Source organism: Gadus macrocephalus, chromosome 8, assembly GCF_031168955.1.
Source record: "Gadus macrocephalus chromosome 8, ASM3116895v1".
In the NCBI taxonomy this organism is placed as follows: domain Eukaryota; kingdom Metazoa; phylum Chordata; class Actinopteri; order Gadiformes; family Gadidae; genus Gadus; species Gadus macrocephalus.
In genome coordinates, this window is record NC_082389.1 from 2,460,488 (window position 1) to 2,479,462 (window position 18,975).

An 18,975-nucleotide genomic window follows, 5' to 3' on the forward strand; every position below is an offset into this window, starting at 1 on the left:
GTACAATTATCAATGAGCCCATCGCCCTGTGGAGTAGGCACGGAATACAAAGATTCCTAGATGGATATCTCCTCGAAATATCAGTCAAAATTACAATCTAAAATACCAACGCTACATGGAGTCACACAAATAACCCCGGCTTTGAGTAGACAATTTGCGGTCTTTTCGGTACTTGTGTACTTGCGTTCTTGTGAAACGTCAGCAGTCGTTGCCCAAGTACTGTTCCAATTCAAAGTAGACCTACGTTCTTAAATTGGCCGTTTCATCGAGGATGTATCGGAGGTGACTTGTGTGGACTTGGGGCCGTTAAATATCCCAGGATGCATTTCGCATTCCTGTTTTAAAGGGGACATATTATGAAAACAGCACTTTTCCTGTGATTTGGGGTGTTGTTGTGGGTAGATGGTGCTCCCACACGCAAACAAACTTTGAAATAAGTCTGTACATGATTTTTTGAGTGAGTTACACATTTCTGGAAGCAGCCCGCCTCCAGCTACCAAACGAGCCGGTCAGTTTCGGCGCCCCCTCCTATGTAAGAAGGGGGCACATTTGAATATTACCTCCCACTTCCCCACTCCCCTCCAATCAGAACATCGCTAAGATTTTGTGGACCAGCGGGCGAGCTCACCCCCGCCGGAACGGCTGCCGAAGGGAAGTCGGGAGGAGGAGACATGGAGTAGAAAGGGATTGCACTGCCGGAGCTCAGCTGCCGGGCTGCCGCCGAGCTACCCCAGCCGGAGCAGCTCTTCCGCCGGAGCTGCTCGTCGCCCGTTCAGCTCCCGGAGTACACCGCCGGGGGTGCCGGACTGCGGCCGGACGGCTCCGACGGCGGCCGGCAGCTCCGGCGCGGGGAGCTCGGAGGCAGTCCGGCGGCTCAGCTCCCGGGGGACAATCCTTTTCTCCTCCATGTCGCGGTTCATGGACTTCAGAGAGTCAAGGCCAAAGTTTCTTCCCCCCAATTCTTCTCAACCATGGCCGAGATATCCCCCACTACGAGTCTTTACTTGTGTACCAGAGACGTCAGACACAGTCTTTATTATTCATAATATCATCCGAGGCGCACATAGCTTTTGGCCGTGATATTGGATAGATTATATAAATAACTGTATATAATATTATTATTGTTATACTATATTATATAGATATAGAGCTCCAGGAGTCAGCAAACGGCAACAATCCCTTCTCCTCCATGTTCAGTCTGACAGCTCATTGGTCAATGGGCAGCAGCTCATTTGCATCAATGCTACAGACACCATAAACAGCGCATTTTGAAGGGACTGAAACAGAGGGGAATAGCGGTAGTCAATATTTTTTTCCTAAAAGCTGTTTCCAGCAAAATACTTCAAAAACATGTTTTCTGGAACTTAAATACTATGTTTACTTGTTAGGAAAACACCATAATATGTCTCCTTTAAAATATCAAGCGATAAAATAGGCTATATATAGCAACATTTCCTATAACAAGGATGGAGGCCTATTCATTCAAAATATTTACATACTATTATTCTAAAATGAAAGAGATTTGTTTATATTGTATAAGTCGCTGATAGAGGAAACCCATCGCAACGGCAACGGAAATCCCGGTCGGATCCATCTGTGTGTGTGTGTGTGTGTGTGTGTGTGTGTGTGTGTGTGTGTGTGTGTGTGTGTGTGTGTGTGTGTGTGTGTGTGTGTGCGCGTGCGGGTGCGGGTGCGGGTGCGTTTCTATTCTCGCTCGTTCGTAATTCTTATATCAATAGCCTACTCTCCAATAATATAATAATAGGCTATATAGGAACATTGATAAACGGCAATCTCATACAATCTTTTTCAAGCCACTGATTGTTTAGGCTATATGTAGGCTGGCTTGCCGTGTGAATTCGCATAACTTTTCATTTATATTCATTCAAAATATTAACATACTATTTTAAAACTAAAGAGGCTGGTGTTTTGTTTTATATAATTTGTTTATATTGTTCAGTAGCCTAGTAGTTATATACCTACATGAGGCCGAAGCAGTTAACAGACGAGCTGAGGTGGTGACGTCATCGAGTCCCCTGCTGTTCCAATTGCAGGTTCTTACTCCCGTTTCTCGGAAGTGTGTACTTGAAGTCCGGACTTGCCAAGTGCGAACTTCCAAGTCCGCGAGTCCGCGGAATTGGTATTGAGCAACGGCTTGTTCTGCACTTTTAGTGGGCGTGTTCATGACGTCATCAGGATAAACGACCGCTGGGTCAACTCTGTGCATTGTAGCTCTTATATACATTCCGAAGAGGTTCACCCCGTGCGAGGAAACGCGTAAGAACTAGGTAGGTTATACTCGACACCAAGCAAGAAAACAGGAGGAAAGCGGTAAATAATCAATGAGTATTGTTTTTTGGTCGGTGGCCAGGCAAGTAGGCTATGCACTAAAAAGATCCCTGTCTGTGTGGGTATAAGGGACCAACTCGTATCAGGAGTAAAGGACACGAAGATACGAAACTGCATAGTTGGTCAATATTTAAGTTTCTTTTCCACACAAATATGCAATCTACACATCACATTTGAACAAATAAATATCAGTCGATATTCCTGCTGTCTGATTTAGTTCGTAATGAATTGCAACAAGCGAAATTGCCACAAGTTAGTTTGCAACGAATATTTAACTGCGAAACAATTGTGTAAATAATCTATCAAGTCTTTCATTTGTTTTCGATGGTAATGTATGACTATCTAACTATGACATACTAGGCATTTTTTTATGGAAATATCACAACAGTGGAGTACGGGCCTAGTTGTGTCGCTAGAGGGCGCTGCATACTTTTTAAAAGTGTGTGTTTACAAATGGCATCCTGCGGCCTGTCATCCCACTCACAAAATAAATTAGTTATAGCATGGGATTAAATGGCCAATTATAATAAGCGTATTTATCTTTTATTGTTCTACCTCAAACAATATGCTGAAGTGGATGATTATCCTTTTGGGTTCATGACGATTCGTTTATGATTCACTATGCATTTTTATGCGTGTCCACTATTAAATGCTTAGGCCTATTTGACCAGAATTCAATGATTTTGAGGGAAACTTGACTCTGGCTCCTTGGTGACTAGAAGGAGTAACTGAGCTGCCTTTATCCTTTATCTTTATCCTTCAGTCCTTGCCGTTACATTTCCTGCTCACATTATTACCGTATCCTTGATATATTTAACATCTATGGTCAAATGTCAAAGACGTGTCGATTCTTCAGACTTTGTCAACTTTGGATATAGATTCTTATTGGAGATCAGCTCATTGTATTAAACCGGTAATACTACTTTGACATTGCAGTTGTTCGCTTAGTAGCCTGCATCACAGACTCCCAATAGACAGACTGACCTGTTGAGCTGAGAATATACCTCCTGTCTGTATCAAAAGAAACATGCAGAATAACATTATACTAGCAAATGTTCACAGTTTACATTAACATTGCAAATCTGCATTATCTGAAACCGATATGCTTTTATACTTTAAATTGAAGGATTTTCATGTCAGACAATTTTTTTACATCTTGCTGTTGAACCAGTATTATGCAAGTGCTTATTTTGTCCGTTCATATAAGGATAAGGTTCAAGGATCCATTTAATGGACCCTTGATTTGGTTATACGTTCTGTTTACACGTCTTCCTTCATGTGGCAAACATATATTTCCGAAATATATATTTCTCATCACAAAAGCTTTGTATTTTTATAACTTATTTATATATATAACACTGTAGGTTGAAGAACGCCCCCTCTTCTGCTTGGAGACGGATCCTCCTAGACCAATCACCTTCCAGCTAGGGCTGGACGATTTGGCCTGAAAATAAAACCTCCGATTTTTCAAACCAAACCTGATGATCGATTTTAATTGATTATTTTTTCTATATATGACAAATATCTGTTTATATATATTGTTTTATTTTTCAATAATTGATTTTCCTTTTAAAAAATCGATTATTGACAAAAAAATCAAATTACGATTAATAATCGATTAAATCGCCCAGCTCTACTTCCAGCAGGTCCCGCAGAGACCCCGTGCTTCCAGCATGTCCTCCCTGGTGCGCCTGAGGCTGCTGCCCAGCGCCCAGTGCCTGTACACCCAGCCCGTCCGGGTGCTGGTGGACGGCCTGCGCCCGTCCCAGGTGGTCACCGTGAAGGCCAGGGCCACCGACGACAAGGGAGTGCCGTTCCACGCCTCCGCCGTCTACAGGGCCGACGCAGGCGGGGCCGTGGACCTCGGCAGGGAGCCCTCACTGGGCGGGAGCTACACGGGGGTGGAGCCCATGGGTCTGCTGTGGTCCCTGAGGGCCGACGCCCTCCACACCAAGTTCTACAAGAGCGACTCCCGGAGGCCCCACGTGGTCAGGTTCTCCGTGCACGATGGAGAGGCGGGGGCCGGCCCCCTGTTGGCCGAGGCGACCAATGAGAGGCGTCTGCTGGCGGATGGGGTCGAACGGCAACCAATCAAAGAAGGGAACATCCGGGGAGTTCTCTTTGTCCCCCCTGGTGAGTGGCAGAGTGATTTTAGAATAATTAGGGTCACCTTTTGTTTCTGTAACGTCTTTTTTCCCCTCAAATTTTGTAAAAGTCGTATTTCAGCCCATTCCGTAGGTCGAAAAATCTTGAAATCAGGTATGGTTACCAATAACTGCCACTACCCACCCAAATTTGTGTCACTGCACCCAAAGGTGGCGCTATTATAAAAAACTATGAATTAGCCTTATTTCTCCTCACCAGATTGACCTGGAATCAAAATTCTTTCAGAATATTAATCTCTAGAATCAGTGCTTATCAATAGACATTTTGACCATGTGAATGAGGCTGCAGTCTGGTTTATAAGTGGAAAATCTTTCCTTAAATATGACAATTAAATGTTATATTTATATATCTTTCATTAGTTTGTTCTTGACTTTTTATTTTGCTCAGACCCCGTTAATCACCGCTTGCGGTTATATTTCTTATTTGTGTCTTATCCGTTTAAATATATATTTAGTTTACTTTAAAGTTGGAATGTCAAAGACACTCCCATTTAAATCTCCCAACTTTAATGACAATTCAATTAAATTAAATTCATTGTTTATTCAGGGAAAAATTGGCTCAGTTCAAGACTCTTTTACAGAAATGCTTTGATAAGAGGACAGAAGTACAGGGTGTAGAAATAACATAACATCAGTAATTACATTAAATAAAATCAGAGAAATCAAAGGTAAAAATAAATAAATAACAGTGCAGTTTGAGAATTTAAAACAACAGCACTGAGCTACATCCATCTACTTTAGTAAACCCTTAAATTAATTTACTGGCATATTTGTTTTTAAGAGCTTCTTGAATAGCATTCCATCTATATAGGGCAAAAAAGCTAAAAGATAATTTTCCAAAATCAGATCTAATGTATGGAGTATCTGGGGAAATTAGACTCTTGACCAGGTACTGAGACAGGCAGACGTGAATTTCAACAGGGAGATAAGGTAAAAAGGCAGCTTCCCAAGTAGGGCTTTGTAAATAAAAAGAAGGCAGTGCCTATCCCTCATAACAGACAATGAGGTCCCCTCCACATTTTTGTAAAGTGCACAATGGTAAGTTTTAAAATGATCTCCAGTGATACAACTAATGGCACTGTGATAGACAGTGTCAAGTGGTTTTATAACTGAGGGGGCAGCATGCATGTATCCAATGTCATCCCTGTCCAAAGCTTTACAGTAAGACATGGCCTGATACTATAAAGTGCACCCAGTTTTACTTTGACCTTTTTCAAGTTCAAGTACTTTTCAACTTTAAGTTCAAGTACATGAGTTTTAAAAGACAGTCTGTCATCTGGCCAAATACCCAGGTATTTATGACTAGGGACTCGCTCAATTGTAGTACCATTGAAGGAGCAAATCGTATGGGCTGGAGAGATGGGCTTCCTTGATTTAGATACAATTATGAATTTGGTCTTGGACTCATTTAGGACGAGTTTGAGACTTCTGTATGCCATCAAAAGCAGATTGGAGCTTGGACACTGCTTCTTCTACAATCGTTGCATAAGCATACAGGATTATGTTATAAAAATGAGCTTCACACTGCTCTAATGGGGTACAGATATAATTTATGTACAGTGTAAACAATAATGGGCCCGAAATGGAGCCTTGTGGGACACCCGTGTTTGGGACAAAACTCCCGAACAAACAAATTCCATAATAATCATTGTACATTTTATACTGTATATATATTATAAGTACATCACTAACCTCATGATGTATCCAACCCTCACCAACATTTAATATAGTTGGTTTCATTGTGTTGGTGTGATGGTCATGAAATTAAAGATGTATAGTAGTGCAACCAGTAGCAGCAGTAGCGGCCTTCTGAAGCTCAAGCCTGTAGAACCCATGATTTCTAATGCTTGTAATGCACTATATTTTCTATTGTGCAGGAGACGGCCACTTCCCTGCTGTCTTGGACCTCTACACATTTGGCGGTGGGCTGTCTGAGAGACGAGCCGCTCTCCTGGCCAACTGTGGCCTCATGGTTCTGACCCTTGCGCTGTACGGCCATGACGACCAGCCCAAGAAGGTCACAAAGCTTCACTTGGACTACTTTGAGGAAGCAATACAGTTGTTAGGGAAGCATCCAAAGGTGAGTACCCTAAGGTTACCTAAACCAAGCACACTTACACTGAAACAGAAGTTGAACACCAAAATATATCAACATGATTACCGATTGAAATGTAATGACAAAAATATGACACAAAAACTGAACAGACACATTGAGTAATTGCCCTCCAAACATGGATTTGCTCTCTTTTTGCGCCTCCTACTATTTCAACCGGTCCTTGTGCAGTTTGTTGCAGATAGAGATAAGAAGTTTCAGCCTCTAGTTCATCTTGTGTGCTGCCTTCCATGTTCTTCTGCTCTGAGCTAGGTCTGTTTCGGAAGCCGATGCAGAGTCTCTGTCCTTAATTGATCCCCAGACAAATTACTGTCAAAGGTGCTCCGCTCAATGATAGAAGCATTATATTAAACATAGATTTGAGACTTACAGATCCCATATCATGCTTTTTAAGGGTAATAATGGCATTTGGGGGTACTACTAGAATACATGCCTGTATGTTAGAAATACCTCTTATTATTCTCACACGGTTCATTTCTGCTCAACCAATTACAGCATCTCTCAAAAACGGTCTGATTTAAATCATGTCGCTTTAAGGCCCCCCTCCCGAGTAGCACAGTCTGCTTTGATTGGTCGAACGCGTTGCGTGAGCGTCGGCAAATTCAAACTCCCGAGAAGTTGCAAACATTGTGGTTAGCCGGGAGGCGCGGCTTCTGCACTTCAGCACCGCCCACTGCACAGTCTGATGTCACACTATTACGGAAGTAAAATTTGAGGGCAAACAAACTGTTTCACACACTTATTGAGGGGCGTTCTCGGTGGGCACAAATACTCCCCCTTGCTCGGACTTAAAATTGTTTTAGTTAAGGAGACGTAACACATGTATACATGCATCATATTACAGTCTAAAGCAAAGGAAAAAGTAGACGGGGCATGATTCCCACCTTTGAAATAAGAAAACAGTAAGGCATAAAATTGAGGAAATTTGAATTATTATCAAATATCAAAATTGTAATGATGTTTAAGATTATTAATTATAATTAACTATGTAACTATAAAAGTGGCTCATATGCTGGGATATTGCATGTTACATTAACAGTGTTTTTTTACTCACAGGCTATGGATTCGGGCGTTGGCTTAATATCAATATCCAAGAGCGGAGATCTGGCACTTTCCATCGCCACGCACCTCCCAAACGTTAAAGCCACCGCGTGGATAAACGGCTGCTGCTCCAATGTTGCCATACCCCTCTACTACAGAGGGAGTCAAATACACTCTGCCCTGATGTACGACTCCAAGCACAACACAGTCACCGAGTCTGGGGCTTACAACGTAAAGCACAGCCTTCACGATCCCCTGGCTCCGGAGAACGAGGGATCGCTGATCCCCATCGAACGAGCCACAGGGCGCTTCCTCTTCGTGGCCGCCGAGGACGACCTCAACTGGGACAGTTGTCTTTTTGTCGACCAGATGACGGAGAGGCTGAGACGTCAGGGGAAGGACAACTTTGAGAAGGTGGTGTACCCGGGAGCGGGGCACTATCTGGAGCCGCCGTTCGGGCCGTACTGCCCGTCCAGCTTCCACGGGGTGGTGGGGGCGCCGGTCGTGTGGGGCGGGGAACCCAAGGCCCACGCCAAGGCTGAGGTGCACCTGTGGAACAAGATCCAAGAGTTCTTTAGAACGCACCTGGTCCCAGAGGCTGGGGCAGCCAAAGCTAGGTTATAGGAGGCTGTTCCCCTCTAACAGTGGAACAAGGCTGATAGGATAGGAATGACCTGATTCCCAAACCTTACACTTTATTTACAAAATCACTACCTGATGATGTAATTTGGTTTACATCAGGCGTATAGGCTTGTTTATCTCATCCTCAAAATTAGCTTGCACTTAACACCTTCATACTTGTTACGCCTTTGTATGTCAAAGATCTTATAATTATTGTACGATAACAGCACAATCAGGCAAATGGTCTCTCAGGTAAGCATATATAACAAGGGTTTCCTAAAAAAATCTTTAGAAGTATTACGATTCTTAAGAACTGTAGCAACATTGAAGGCAGCGCAATAGTAGCCGCAGTACAGCTCCTTCCCTCACTGCCCTCGGACGCAGTGTCCCTGGGGCCTCATTAGCCAACGACCGACTCGGGAAGACGCCAATCTGGCTGTCCTGAGACACAAGGCGCTCTATCTACTCTCTGCTGCTTTGAGTCACTGGTAATATGTCATCTGATCCGAATTGGTTTTGGTTCTGTTGCCAATGCGGACCATGTGACTCATGTACGGCGTCTCTTGCGTAAGCCGTACCTCTGTCCGGAATCCACTAGAATGGGACAGCTGTAGCGTGAACGATCAATGACACGGTTGTACTGTTGTTACACTTTGCACTAAAACATGGCCTCACAAAGTTCCTAATTTGGTGGTGATTTTTGCCCCCTTGTGTTGCAATGAAAGACGACTACAAACAGACAAAAGGCATAACACACAATGCGTAATCTACTCGGTCACTTTCCAATCTTCAGAGCACTTCATTTTCTCCTGTTTTTTTTTTCTTGAGATACTACCAAGCTAACTGATTACATTGCCATGATTATTGAGACTAATAAATCTGTTGCTGATCCCTCAGTTTCCATTGACTGATATTGTTCGTATGTGTGTATAACTTCAAAGTGGCGTATTGCTTTTTTGCGTTCTAGCTACATGGGTGTAGGCAACATTGCTAATCTGTTGGTTTACTTTGCTTGAGTCTAGAAACTAATTATGGCCCTCATTAAAACAGGGAGCCAAGTGGCAGCATGTGATGTTATTGTCCATGGCCACTGTCTTCGCCCTCCTCTCTGTGTCATTAGGTTTATACAAAGCAGCATCCCTCCGGTTATTAACTCAGCTGGATCAGGGCTTCTGAGTCAACTGTATGTAAGCTAGGACGTCTCCTGACTCAATGTGTCTGCATCTGTGTCTTACCCTTCTTCGGCAGTTGACCCTGCCATACGCCCCCACTCTTAACTCTGCTCCACCGTCACACATAATGCAGAAATGATCATTTTATTGAAGAGCTGGCACGATGTTACCGCCAGAGCAGGTGGTAAACGATGGCATGTCCCAGCTCTCCCTTGAGTTTGTGTGTGGCGATGGCTGATGTGCCCTGATTGCCCAATGCACCACAGGTGTGCATTGCAGCCTCCCCCAGCCCGAGAAATCAGCCTGACGGGGGCCAGGTGAGGCTGCCTAAATCAGCCACCAATCACACAGACTCCATACCTACATCTCACCTCAGCAATCAGTGTACCGATTGCTTGGGTTTTCTCTGTTTTAAGGAGGTGTGTGAGTGTTGGTGTGTGTGTGTGTGTGTGTGTGTGTGTGTGTGTGTGTGTGTGTGTGTGTGTGTGTGTGTGTGTGTGTGTGTGAAATACAAGAAATGGGAAAACCGAGGAGAGTAGGCCCACACACAGATTCCATCTGCACTTTCGACTGTGCTGCCTTGATTAACACTTCAACAAACTTGAGCAAAAACTACTTAGGGTTTCCAAAAGTCCTTGATCTCACACTCTCCACAGCCTCTTGCAAGTTGCTCAATGATGCATCACACGTGCATGCTGTGTGCGCTGCTTGTTAAACAAGGCAGTGTTGGATCAGGTTATCCATAATCTTCCTACGCTGAGCATTGTCGACGAAGTCAGTGTGTTGGATCTAAACGACGACTGTCATCACTCGCATGACACATGTCCTGGTTGCTCTCTGATCATAGTAAAGCAAGTCTAGATGTCAGGGCTGTTTAAGGGCTGGGGACTACTTTACAAGATTATTGTCTGATGCATGCAAAAGTTGATGAAACATGGCGTTGATGGTTCTTAGCTCAGGACCTCGTCAATTCTTTGGAACCATGATGAAAAGCAGGACTTGTTTAAAGGTACTGTAGGTAAGATTTAAAAGAGTTACGTTTTGTAGAATCAGTCGGCTTTCAGCGATTGAAACGCTCTGGGAGAATATCTGTTTTGAGTCGACTTGGCCTGCCTCTGTTTGACCACGTTCTGATATTTGATTGTTCATGGCTTATTTCTGACTAATCAGGTAATCTTTACGCCTCATGACGGATGGGGGAGCTTTCCGGGGTCGTAAGAGCCCGAGACATTGCACACATTTGCATACGCGATCTGATTGGATGATAGATCCGTCGCTGCTGAAAAAGTTGAACATTTTTCAACTTTTTGACGGAGCGAACGGATCCACAATGCATTGCGCGTCCGTCCCCATTCAAAGTCAATGGGGATCAGTCAACGGACGGAGGCAGTGGGCACGAGGCGTTACCCCCCTTGCCAACTGCATCCGTCCGTTGATGGATCTCATTGACTTTGTATGGGGAGATCCCGAAATGCATGGTGGGTCCGTCTGTTCCGTCTCTTGCGTTCAGAAGTTGGGAAAATGTTAACTTTTCAGGCTGCAACGGATCCGTCAGCCAATCAGATCGTGGCTCCGTCGGCAAATAACACTCCCCCATCCGTCAGACACACCTTCTGTCGTCCTTTGACAGACGGATGCAGTGGGCAAGCTGCGTTAATAATTAGTTTGGGGACCCCATCTTGTAATCAAGCACAGGTGCATGAAATGCGACATTTCTAAACGGGAGAAATGTAGGGAGAGGACCATTCCGCTCTTTTCTTCTATCTTTATTTACAACTCTTGTATCTTACCTACTGCACATCATCTTCAGACTTTCCCATTTGCTCCAGTTTCTTGATGGTGATAAAGGGAGAACAGACACACTGACTAAGCCAGGCTTACGGAGTTCCAGATCAAAGAATTTCCATGATCTAGAGTCATCAAAGGCTTCCATTTCATCAAGGGATTATCATTGAGCCCAACGTTTTCGCATACACACTCAATCTGGTCCTCATATCTGACTGCCACTATATTCTGTGTCTGTCTGACTTAGGAGGGTCGTGATAGTGACAGAGTAGACAATGTAGTTGGTGGGTGTGATTTCTAACATGGCCTAAAGCAACGGTTTTGAGACCGTTGGGAGCACAAGGAAGTAAGAGAGAATAAGGAGGAATATTTGGGTACTACTTGAAATGAGAACATAGAAGTAGCAATAGAGAAGAGCAATGAGGAGAAACAGGCGTAAGTGATAGATTATGCCTTTGACATATGATGTATCACAAGCCAGATATACACATACACGTACCAGGTATATCTCGGCTCTCGGACCACATACAAAACTGGCCAAAAGTATCATTATTTTTTATATGTTCTGTCCTTAACTTACTTAACACTAAGTTCATTCTGAATAGCAGACTATTATCCAGGGAGCTGAGTTGGTGTATTAGTGTATTGTTCATTAGCTGTGAACAAAATATACAAAACAATGTATATTTTGAAGCAATGTGTTAAGTTAATGCATGCCACAATTTTCTTCATAAGAGAATGATGGCCTCATTCACTGCCATCATTCTCATCGGTTTCCTATTTTGGCCGCGGCATGCGCGTTCACACACACCCTCCACATCCATTTCCCAACCATCGGCCAACCACACAAAGTGTGCTTGTTGCTGACTTGACTCAATCCACTTTTACGCAATAGGACCACTGGGGAGCAGCATTTGGCTAGGTGTATGTCCCACAATGCATTGCATCATACTGATGGTGTTAACTGCTGGCAACAGTCTGGTATCTGATAGTAACACTATGTGTTCCTGTACGTCTGATATGGATTTACACAAAACTACAGACTAGCTTGGACTTGTCCCTAGGGACCAGAGGATGGACAGAATGTAATCAAGACCAGAACGAACACACACACACAGACACACAGACACACACACACACACACACACACACACACACACACACACACACACACACACACACACACACACACACACACACATGGAGATTCAAAGTCACATGGAGATAAGCTCATTTGCATTCGGAGATATGCACTTAGAGCACACACACAACACAAACACAAAAAAATATATATAACAAACCTACAGAGGTGGCTTTTTAACTAAACACTTTGCGCCCCTTTACACACACACACACACACACACACACACACACACACACACACACACACACACACACACACACACACACACACAAGCATTGCCTGCATCCCTTTAATTACACAAACACAGCACTTTTGTGTGTGTGTGTAGTGTGTGCATGAGTGCACGTGCACATGCAGCCACACGTGCACACGCAGCCACACGTGCACACGTCTCTGTTGGTGTTTATGTAAGGTCTGAGCTGAGGGGTCTGGTAGTGATTAAGATAACGGCTCGAGGGACGGGCCAGGGATGGGGGGGGCAGTGGGGCAGGGCGACACCATGATTCCTCGCCGCTATTTTTTGCCATATTCTGAGAACATTATATTGCAGTAACCATAACCAATAATTAAATTAGCTATAGCCAAGCACCGATAAGCATAACAAGTGACTTCAGATCCCTCGCATTTGTGGATGTAATGGATTGTAGTGTTTATTAGAGCCATAAATCAATTTATTACGGTCGGGTTGTAGCCAAGTCAGTTTTGCTAGTGACCACCAGGGGGCCACAGCCTTTCCGGGGAAGCGTCCTTATTGGACCCCGGCTGGCTGGAGGTCCCTGGGCGGTACTTGCCAAACGGGTGCTACTCAGCGAGGACGCATCGATAACACATCACAACGCCGCAGCCATGGCAAAATGAAAGTACCAGGACTGAAAGAGAACGTGTGTGTGTGTGTGTGTGTGTGTGTGTGTGTGTGTGTGTGTGTGTGTGTGTGTGTGTGTGTGTGTGTGTGTGTGTGTGTGTGTGTGTGTGTGTGTGTGTGTGTGTGTCATATTTCTTCTATAGATAACATACATTCTTGTCCTTAAAAACGGAAGCTATAAAACGCATCAGGTGGGTTGTGGATCTCTGGTAGTGACAAGATGGCAGACGCAGAAGGTAAAGGAAAACCCCTTCACCGTCATGTGTCTTTAATGTGGAGCCTGGAGCAGGAATCTCTGTTCTTGGCCTGCAGGGACCTTGAACACACACACACACACACACACACACACACACACACACACACACACACACACACACACACACACACACATAAAACGCACACATAAAACGCACACACAAACACCTACACACACACACACACACACACACACACACACACACACACACACACACACACAGGCACTAAGAAAATAGTGTGAAGAACCTTGGAGGAAGTATGTGTGTGGGTTGGGGGGCGGGGAAGGGGTGGGGAGGAGGGGGCACAGGCATTCCACCCCCCCCCCCCAATCACACACACACACACACACACACACACACACACACACCTCCTGAGTCAGACATCCCAGCTATGCAGCAAGGTTGATTTGATATACGTCTCTGCATTACCTGCTTTGGTGGTGTGTTTGTGTGTGCGTGGCCACACACACACACGCACACACACACACACACACACACACACAGACACACACACACACACACACACACACACACACACACACACACACACACACACACACACACACGTTCAGGGAGTTTGTGTTGTTATTTTGTGGGTACCTTTATGTATCAGACATGCATTATAGATTGAATGAGTCTGGCCGTTGGGCAGGGTTTGTCTTAGGCCAGCGTTTGAGGCGTTGATCGTCTGGTCCGACCCTGGGTGTCTGAAATCACAACCAGAAGGTTCCGAGGCTCACGCAAAACACTGGAGATATGTTGCTTCAGGAAAGACAGACAGACAACACACACTCAAAAAAAAAAAAAAGCTCTTAAGACATAGGTTGCAATCAATACCACTAATTAGAAATATGTTGAAGAATGCAACGTTTCACATCATTTAGTCGGTGTGGTTAATTCTTCCCTATCTGGTGTGAAGCTGTGTCTCGTCCAAGGCACAGGGTTAGGAGCAGCACAGTAAAATGTTTAAGACGCCATTACGGCAAGGTCAACAAGAATCCTGTCGCGAGCGTTGGTCACGCTGCTCCATGAGGTGTCCCGGTTGAGTGGTTGGATTGTAACTAACTCTTACTATTTACGTTTACAATTTGTGCAGTTATTTCAGATATACATTTTGAAGTTTGACATTTTGAACAAAGTTTTCATCAAGGTGTTTGCAACTGTTGTCGCCCTGTCACCGCTTTGCTAAATTAGTTTGGAGTTAGTTAAAATTGAAATATAATATGATTCTTATATTATATTGCATATTATACATGGATCTTAATATAAGAGAATGTCTTCAGCTAGCTGTAGCACCATTATTTTGATATCTTACTTTCATCCCTGTATGATCAACAACAATATATCGCTGCACATTAACGGGAGACATCCATTATAGTAGCCAGACTATAAGCCTCGTACTCCCAGAATGCACCTTGGCTTTGCAGCTCATGAAAGAGAGGGAGATAGCACAATTCGTTCTTGGAAATGTAGGATGCTAATATGGACACACATTGGAGTTAGAACCCAGTTAATTTATGCTGGACCCCAACAGCATTAAATCGCAAATCTGAAAATGTACCTATAAAACATGTTTTATAAAGTACCAATGTTAAAAGTCTGCTTTATAGATTGTCTCTTTGATTTATTATAGCTGTAGTGTCCACCAGAGCTTATCGCTTTCACTGAAAGAAACCACCAGGTGAACTGACAGAAAAACTAAAAACAGAACACTGTTATGTTAAACTCATCATCCAGCCACAGAGGGGCCAACCATTGCCTTTGCTTTTGACCAAACGCAACCCCCTCCCCACCTCCTCATCCAGACACATCCATACTCACTATTTATTCCAATCTCTTCCCCAGACTTCTCTTTCTTATCTCTATCGCTCTTACACACACACACACACACACACACACACACACACACACACACACACACACACACACACACACACACACTCTGTCGGTCTCACCCTCCAGCTGGGGCCTATTAGTCTATCTCCTGTGCTACAGGAAGTGAACTATCATTTAGGGCTGACAGGTACATAGACTGGATCTTACTGGCTGTCCTGCTGTTGTGCTCCCACAACAGGCCGGCCTTTCTGTAACAACGCTCAGGGATTCCTGGGGATTCCTACTCTTTACCAGCTAACCCTGCATAGGTATATATAGGTGTTTTAGTGTGGTGCATAATGGCACACACCCCTTACTGTAACCTTGGAGAGAGCTCTGGTAAGCTGCATCCTATGTGTCAGTACATTTCAGCACTGAACTATCTAGTATGGTACTATAAACTATACTTAACTATGTTTAAGGCTATGCTACGTAACATTTCTACTGTAGCTATTTACCCACCCGAGTCATTTCATCCAGGGAATTGTTCTATGTAACTGCGGTTCCACCGTGGGCCGTAACTTCCGTCTGAGAATGATATATATATAACTGTAGGTACAACTCCAGCCACTAGTGGCTGCTAATGGGAAAACTTGCACAACGCGGGATAAAGTCGTTTGTTTTGAAGGCATGGGACCGACAGATGTAGGGAGACAGAACGACAGAAACACACACACACACACACACACACACACACACACACACACACACACACACACACACACTTTTACTCAGCTGTTGTTCAGCCTTTCTTTTTGTTTGTGAAGGAGAAGAGAGAGGAGAAGAGAGCTTTGGAAAGAGAACCATGGGGCCCATGACTTCAGAGCAGTATGCGATTCCTGCTAATGAGTTTCTACTCATTGGTAAAACCCTAATGAATTTGCACAAATGATCTCCATTTAACGACAGAGCTGACGTCCCCCTTCCTGACTCCAGGGCACCTCTCAGGTCTGTGTACCTGAGAGGTGCTGGTGCTTGCACTACGTATTCTCATTACCTTGTTTTTTTATCTGCAGACATTGACATTCTCGTTTCGTTGTGTTTAGCTGTGGCTATCGGGTTCACGATAGCAGATTCCAAAAAATGACTCGGAGGCAATAACAACGGCATCCACCCAAAGAGCGACGGGAAGGAGATTAAAGAGGTTCAACTCTAGTTCCACGGCCTCACCTCCTATCGCACTGCATCAAGTCTGTCCGGTGATGTCAGCCTGGCTGCTGGTGAATGCTAAGCGCCATGGACAGCTTCACCTCTGTGAGACGCCTGTCAGAGGGGACGTTGACATTCAGAGACACAGTGCGTCTCATCCTAGGTCTGGTGACTAAAGAAGTCGAAAGAATTTCATTGCCAGCGACTGCTCTGTAATTGTTGCGTATGTGACAATAAAACCAACTTGAATCTTGAACCTTGGTGGTGGTAGTGCAAGCCTTAACTCTCCTCTCCCTGGTGGGATACAAGTCGCACACTGGTTGTCGATGTAATGCATTTATCCCTGGGGATCCTTGCTCATTCTACATGATCCACAGTGTGAATCAGCCTGTTTGTATATGTGGCTCATTGCTGTATGTATTTAGTCTGGTTATGTATCTCTGTTATGTTCCTCTCTTGCATAGCGACCCATAGAGACAGGTATGTTGTCAAAGTTTGTTTGGAAGTGTGTAGTAGAAAATCCAATAGACAATGGGGCTAAAGTAAAGTGGATGACCGTGCTCGGACCGCAGGTTCATCCTACAGCTGTTCTACAGAGACGCCCGCATGGCATAAGCCAATAGTCTGAAAGGGGGCCCATTTGAGCGCACGCAAAGTGTCACCTGATTGATTTGGTGAAACGTAACAAATGTCAAATGTAAACCTAAATGGTTCCATAACACTCAATTCAAGTATCATTCAGCCATTTATCTCCTGTGTTTTCCCTTTGTGCTTTTTTTTCTGCGTCATTCTTATTTGTATCTCACGCAAGCAGCCATGACGACGACGACGACGACGACGACGGGGGGTCAGTGTGTCCTTATAAGCTCCAGCGCTGGTCCAATCTATGGCACTTACCCCTGCCCACAACCCCCCCCCCTCCTCCCCTTCAAAGTGCAATTACTCGCAAATTAAACATGCCCGCATGCTATTATCGCAAACCATTTCCGCGTGGCATCTCTGACTCCCCTCCCTCATTCATAATTTAATCCCTCTGTTCTCAAGGCTAGAGGCGACCGGATGGGGCGGTCTCCAACATCAGACAGAGAGGGAGGAAGACACAGTGTGTGTGTGTGTGTGTGTGTGTGTGTGTGTGTGTGTGTGTGTGTGTGTGTGTGTGTGTGTGTGTTGGTGTGGGTGTGGGGGGGGAAGAGAGAGAGAGAGAGAGAGAGAGTCAGCTGTGAGTTAAAGTGGCTGTTCTCAAGACTGTTGTTTACATTAGCGTCCAGAGAGGGAGAGAGGGCAGCAGAGAAGGGTTGAGGTACGGGATGGAGGTTACCTATATGGAGTAAGGCTGTGTGTGTTTCTGTATGTCTGTGTCTGTGTATGTGTGTGTTTCTCTGTGTCGGTGTGTGTGTGTGTTTCTCTATGTTTGTGTCTGTGTATGTATGTGCTACTCTATGTTTGTGTCTGTGTATGTGTGTGTTTCTCTATGTTTGTGTCTGTGTATGTGTGTGTTTCTCTGTGTATGTGTGTGTTTCTCTGTGTCTGTGTGTGTTTCTCTATGTTTGTGTCTGTGTATGTGTGTGTTTCTCTATGTTTGTGTCTGTGTATGTGTGTGTTTCTCTGTGTCTGTGTGTGTTTCTCTATGTTTGTGTCTGTGTATGTGTGTGTTTCTCTATGTTTGTGTCTGTGTAAGTGTGTGTTTCTCTTTGTCTATGTATGTGTGTGTTTCTCTGTGTCTGTGTATGTGTGTTTCTCTATGTCTGTGTATGCGTGTGTTTCTCTGTGTCTGTGTGTTTCTCTATGTCCGTGTCTGTGTATGCGTGTGTTTCTCTGTGTCTGTGTGTTTCTCTATGTTTGTGTCTGTGTAAGTGTGTGTTTCTCTTTGTCTATGTATGTGTGTGTTTCTCTGTGTCTGTGTATGTGTGTGTTTCTCTGTGTCTGTGTGTTTCTCTATGTCCGTGTCTGTGTATGCGTGTGTTTCTCTGTGTCTGTGCCTGTGTATGTATGTGTTTCTCTGTGTCTATGTATGTGTGTGTTTCTCTGTCTGTGTCTGTGTGTGTGTGTGTGTTTTTGGTTCTCCCCGTGTGTCTGCAGGTCCAGCACGTTTCGCCACGCTCTTTCATGCGTGCGGTTCCACTCGTTCCTCTCGCTGGCTTCATAAAGGGACCGCCGAACACGCATCTCCCAGCCAGATGAACGCGCCTGGGAGAGTACGCGTGGGACTGCCAGTACTGTGATAGTACTACTGCCTCATTGCTTATGTTTCATGTCAGCGCTCTATAATTAGGTACTGTGGGATCGGTCCAGCCGTATCGCCTCCTTCCTCTCTCCTACTTCAATGTATGTATACATGTAGGTGGATTTATGATCCCCTTTCAGTGTTTCAATGCAGCTATTTCTTTCAATTCTGACTATTGGATTGTTTTAGAGGCTGCAGGAGAATGCATGTTTATCGTT

General features: G+C 44.5%; 1 protein-coding gene and 3 long non-coding RNA genes across 5 annotated transcripts in view; 2 read left to right on the forward strand and 2 right to left on the reverse strand.

The window, feature by feature from the left end:
• LOC132463700 (acyl-coenzyme A thioesterase 1-like) overlaps positions 1-9,180 on the forward strand; it is a 64,724-nt gene extending 55,544 nt beyond the window's left edge. Inside the window, exons 1-4 of one of the 2 annotated variants that reach the window (XM_060060012.1) lie at positions 2,143-2,288; positions 3,993-4,482; positions 6,392-6,594; positions 7,684-9,180. In XM_060060012.1, the coding sequence (XP_059915995.1) occupies positions 4,023-4,482; positions 6,392-6,594; positions 7,684-8,292 (1,272 nt within the window). In that variant the 5' untranslated portion in view covers positions 2,143-2,288; positions 3,993-4,022 and the 3' untranslated portion in view covers positions 8,293-9,180. Of the gene's footprint in view, positions 1-2,142; positions 2,289-3,992; positions 4,483-6,391; positions 6,595-7,683 lie in introns of those variants that run through there. The other variant, XM_060060014.1, reaches the window with a different exon arrangement.
• LOC132463715 (uncharacterized) overlaps positions 1-18,975 on the reverse strand; it is a 48,656-nt gene that overhangs the window by 20,514 nt on the left and 9,167 nt on the right. The window contains exons 3-4 of the long non-coding RNA XR_009527117.1: positions 14,110-14,216; positions 13,509-13,568 (exon numbers count right to left, since the gene is read on the reverse strand). This is a non-coding gene — a long non-coding RNA (uncharacterized LOC132463715). The remainder of the gene's footprint in view (positions 1-13,508; positions 13,569-14,109; positions 14,217-18,975) is intronic.
• On the reverse strand, positions 2,370-4,125 carry LOC132463716 (uncharacterized). The gene is made up of 2 exons (XR_009527118.1): positions 3,987-4,125; positions 2,370-2,460 (listed from the first exon to the last, which is right to left on the reverse strand). It is a non-coding gene; the product is annotated as an uncharacterized LOC132463716 (long non-coding RNA).
• LOC132463718 (uncharacterized) lies at positions 13,031-17,708 on the forward strand. The gene is made up of 3 exons (XR_009527119.1): positions 13,031-13,488; positions 16,152-16,332; positions 16,431-17,708. It is a non-coding gene; the product is annotated as an uncharacterized LOC132463718 (long non-coding RNA).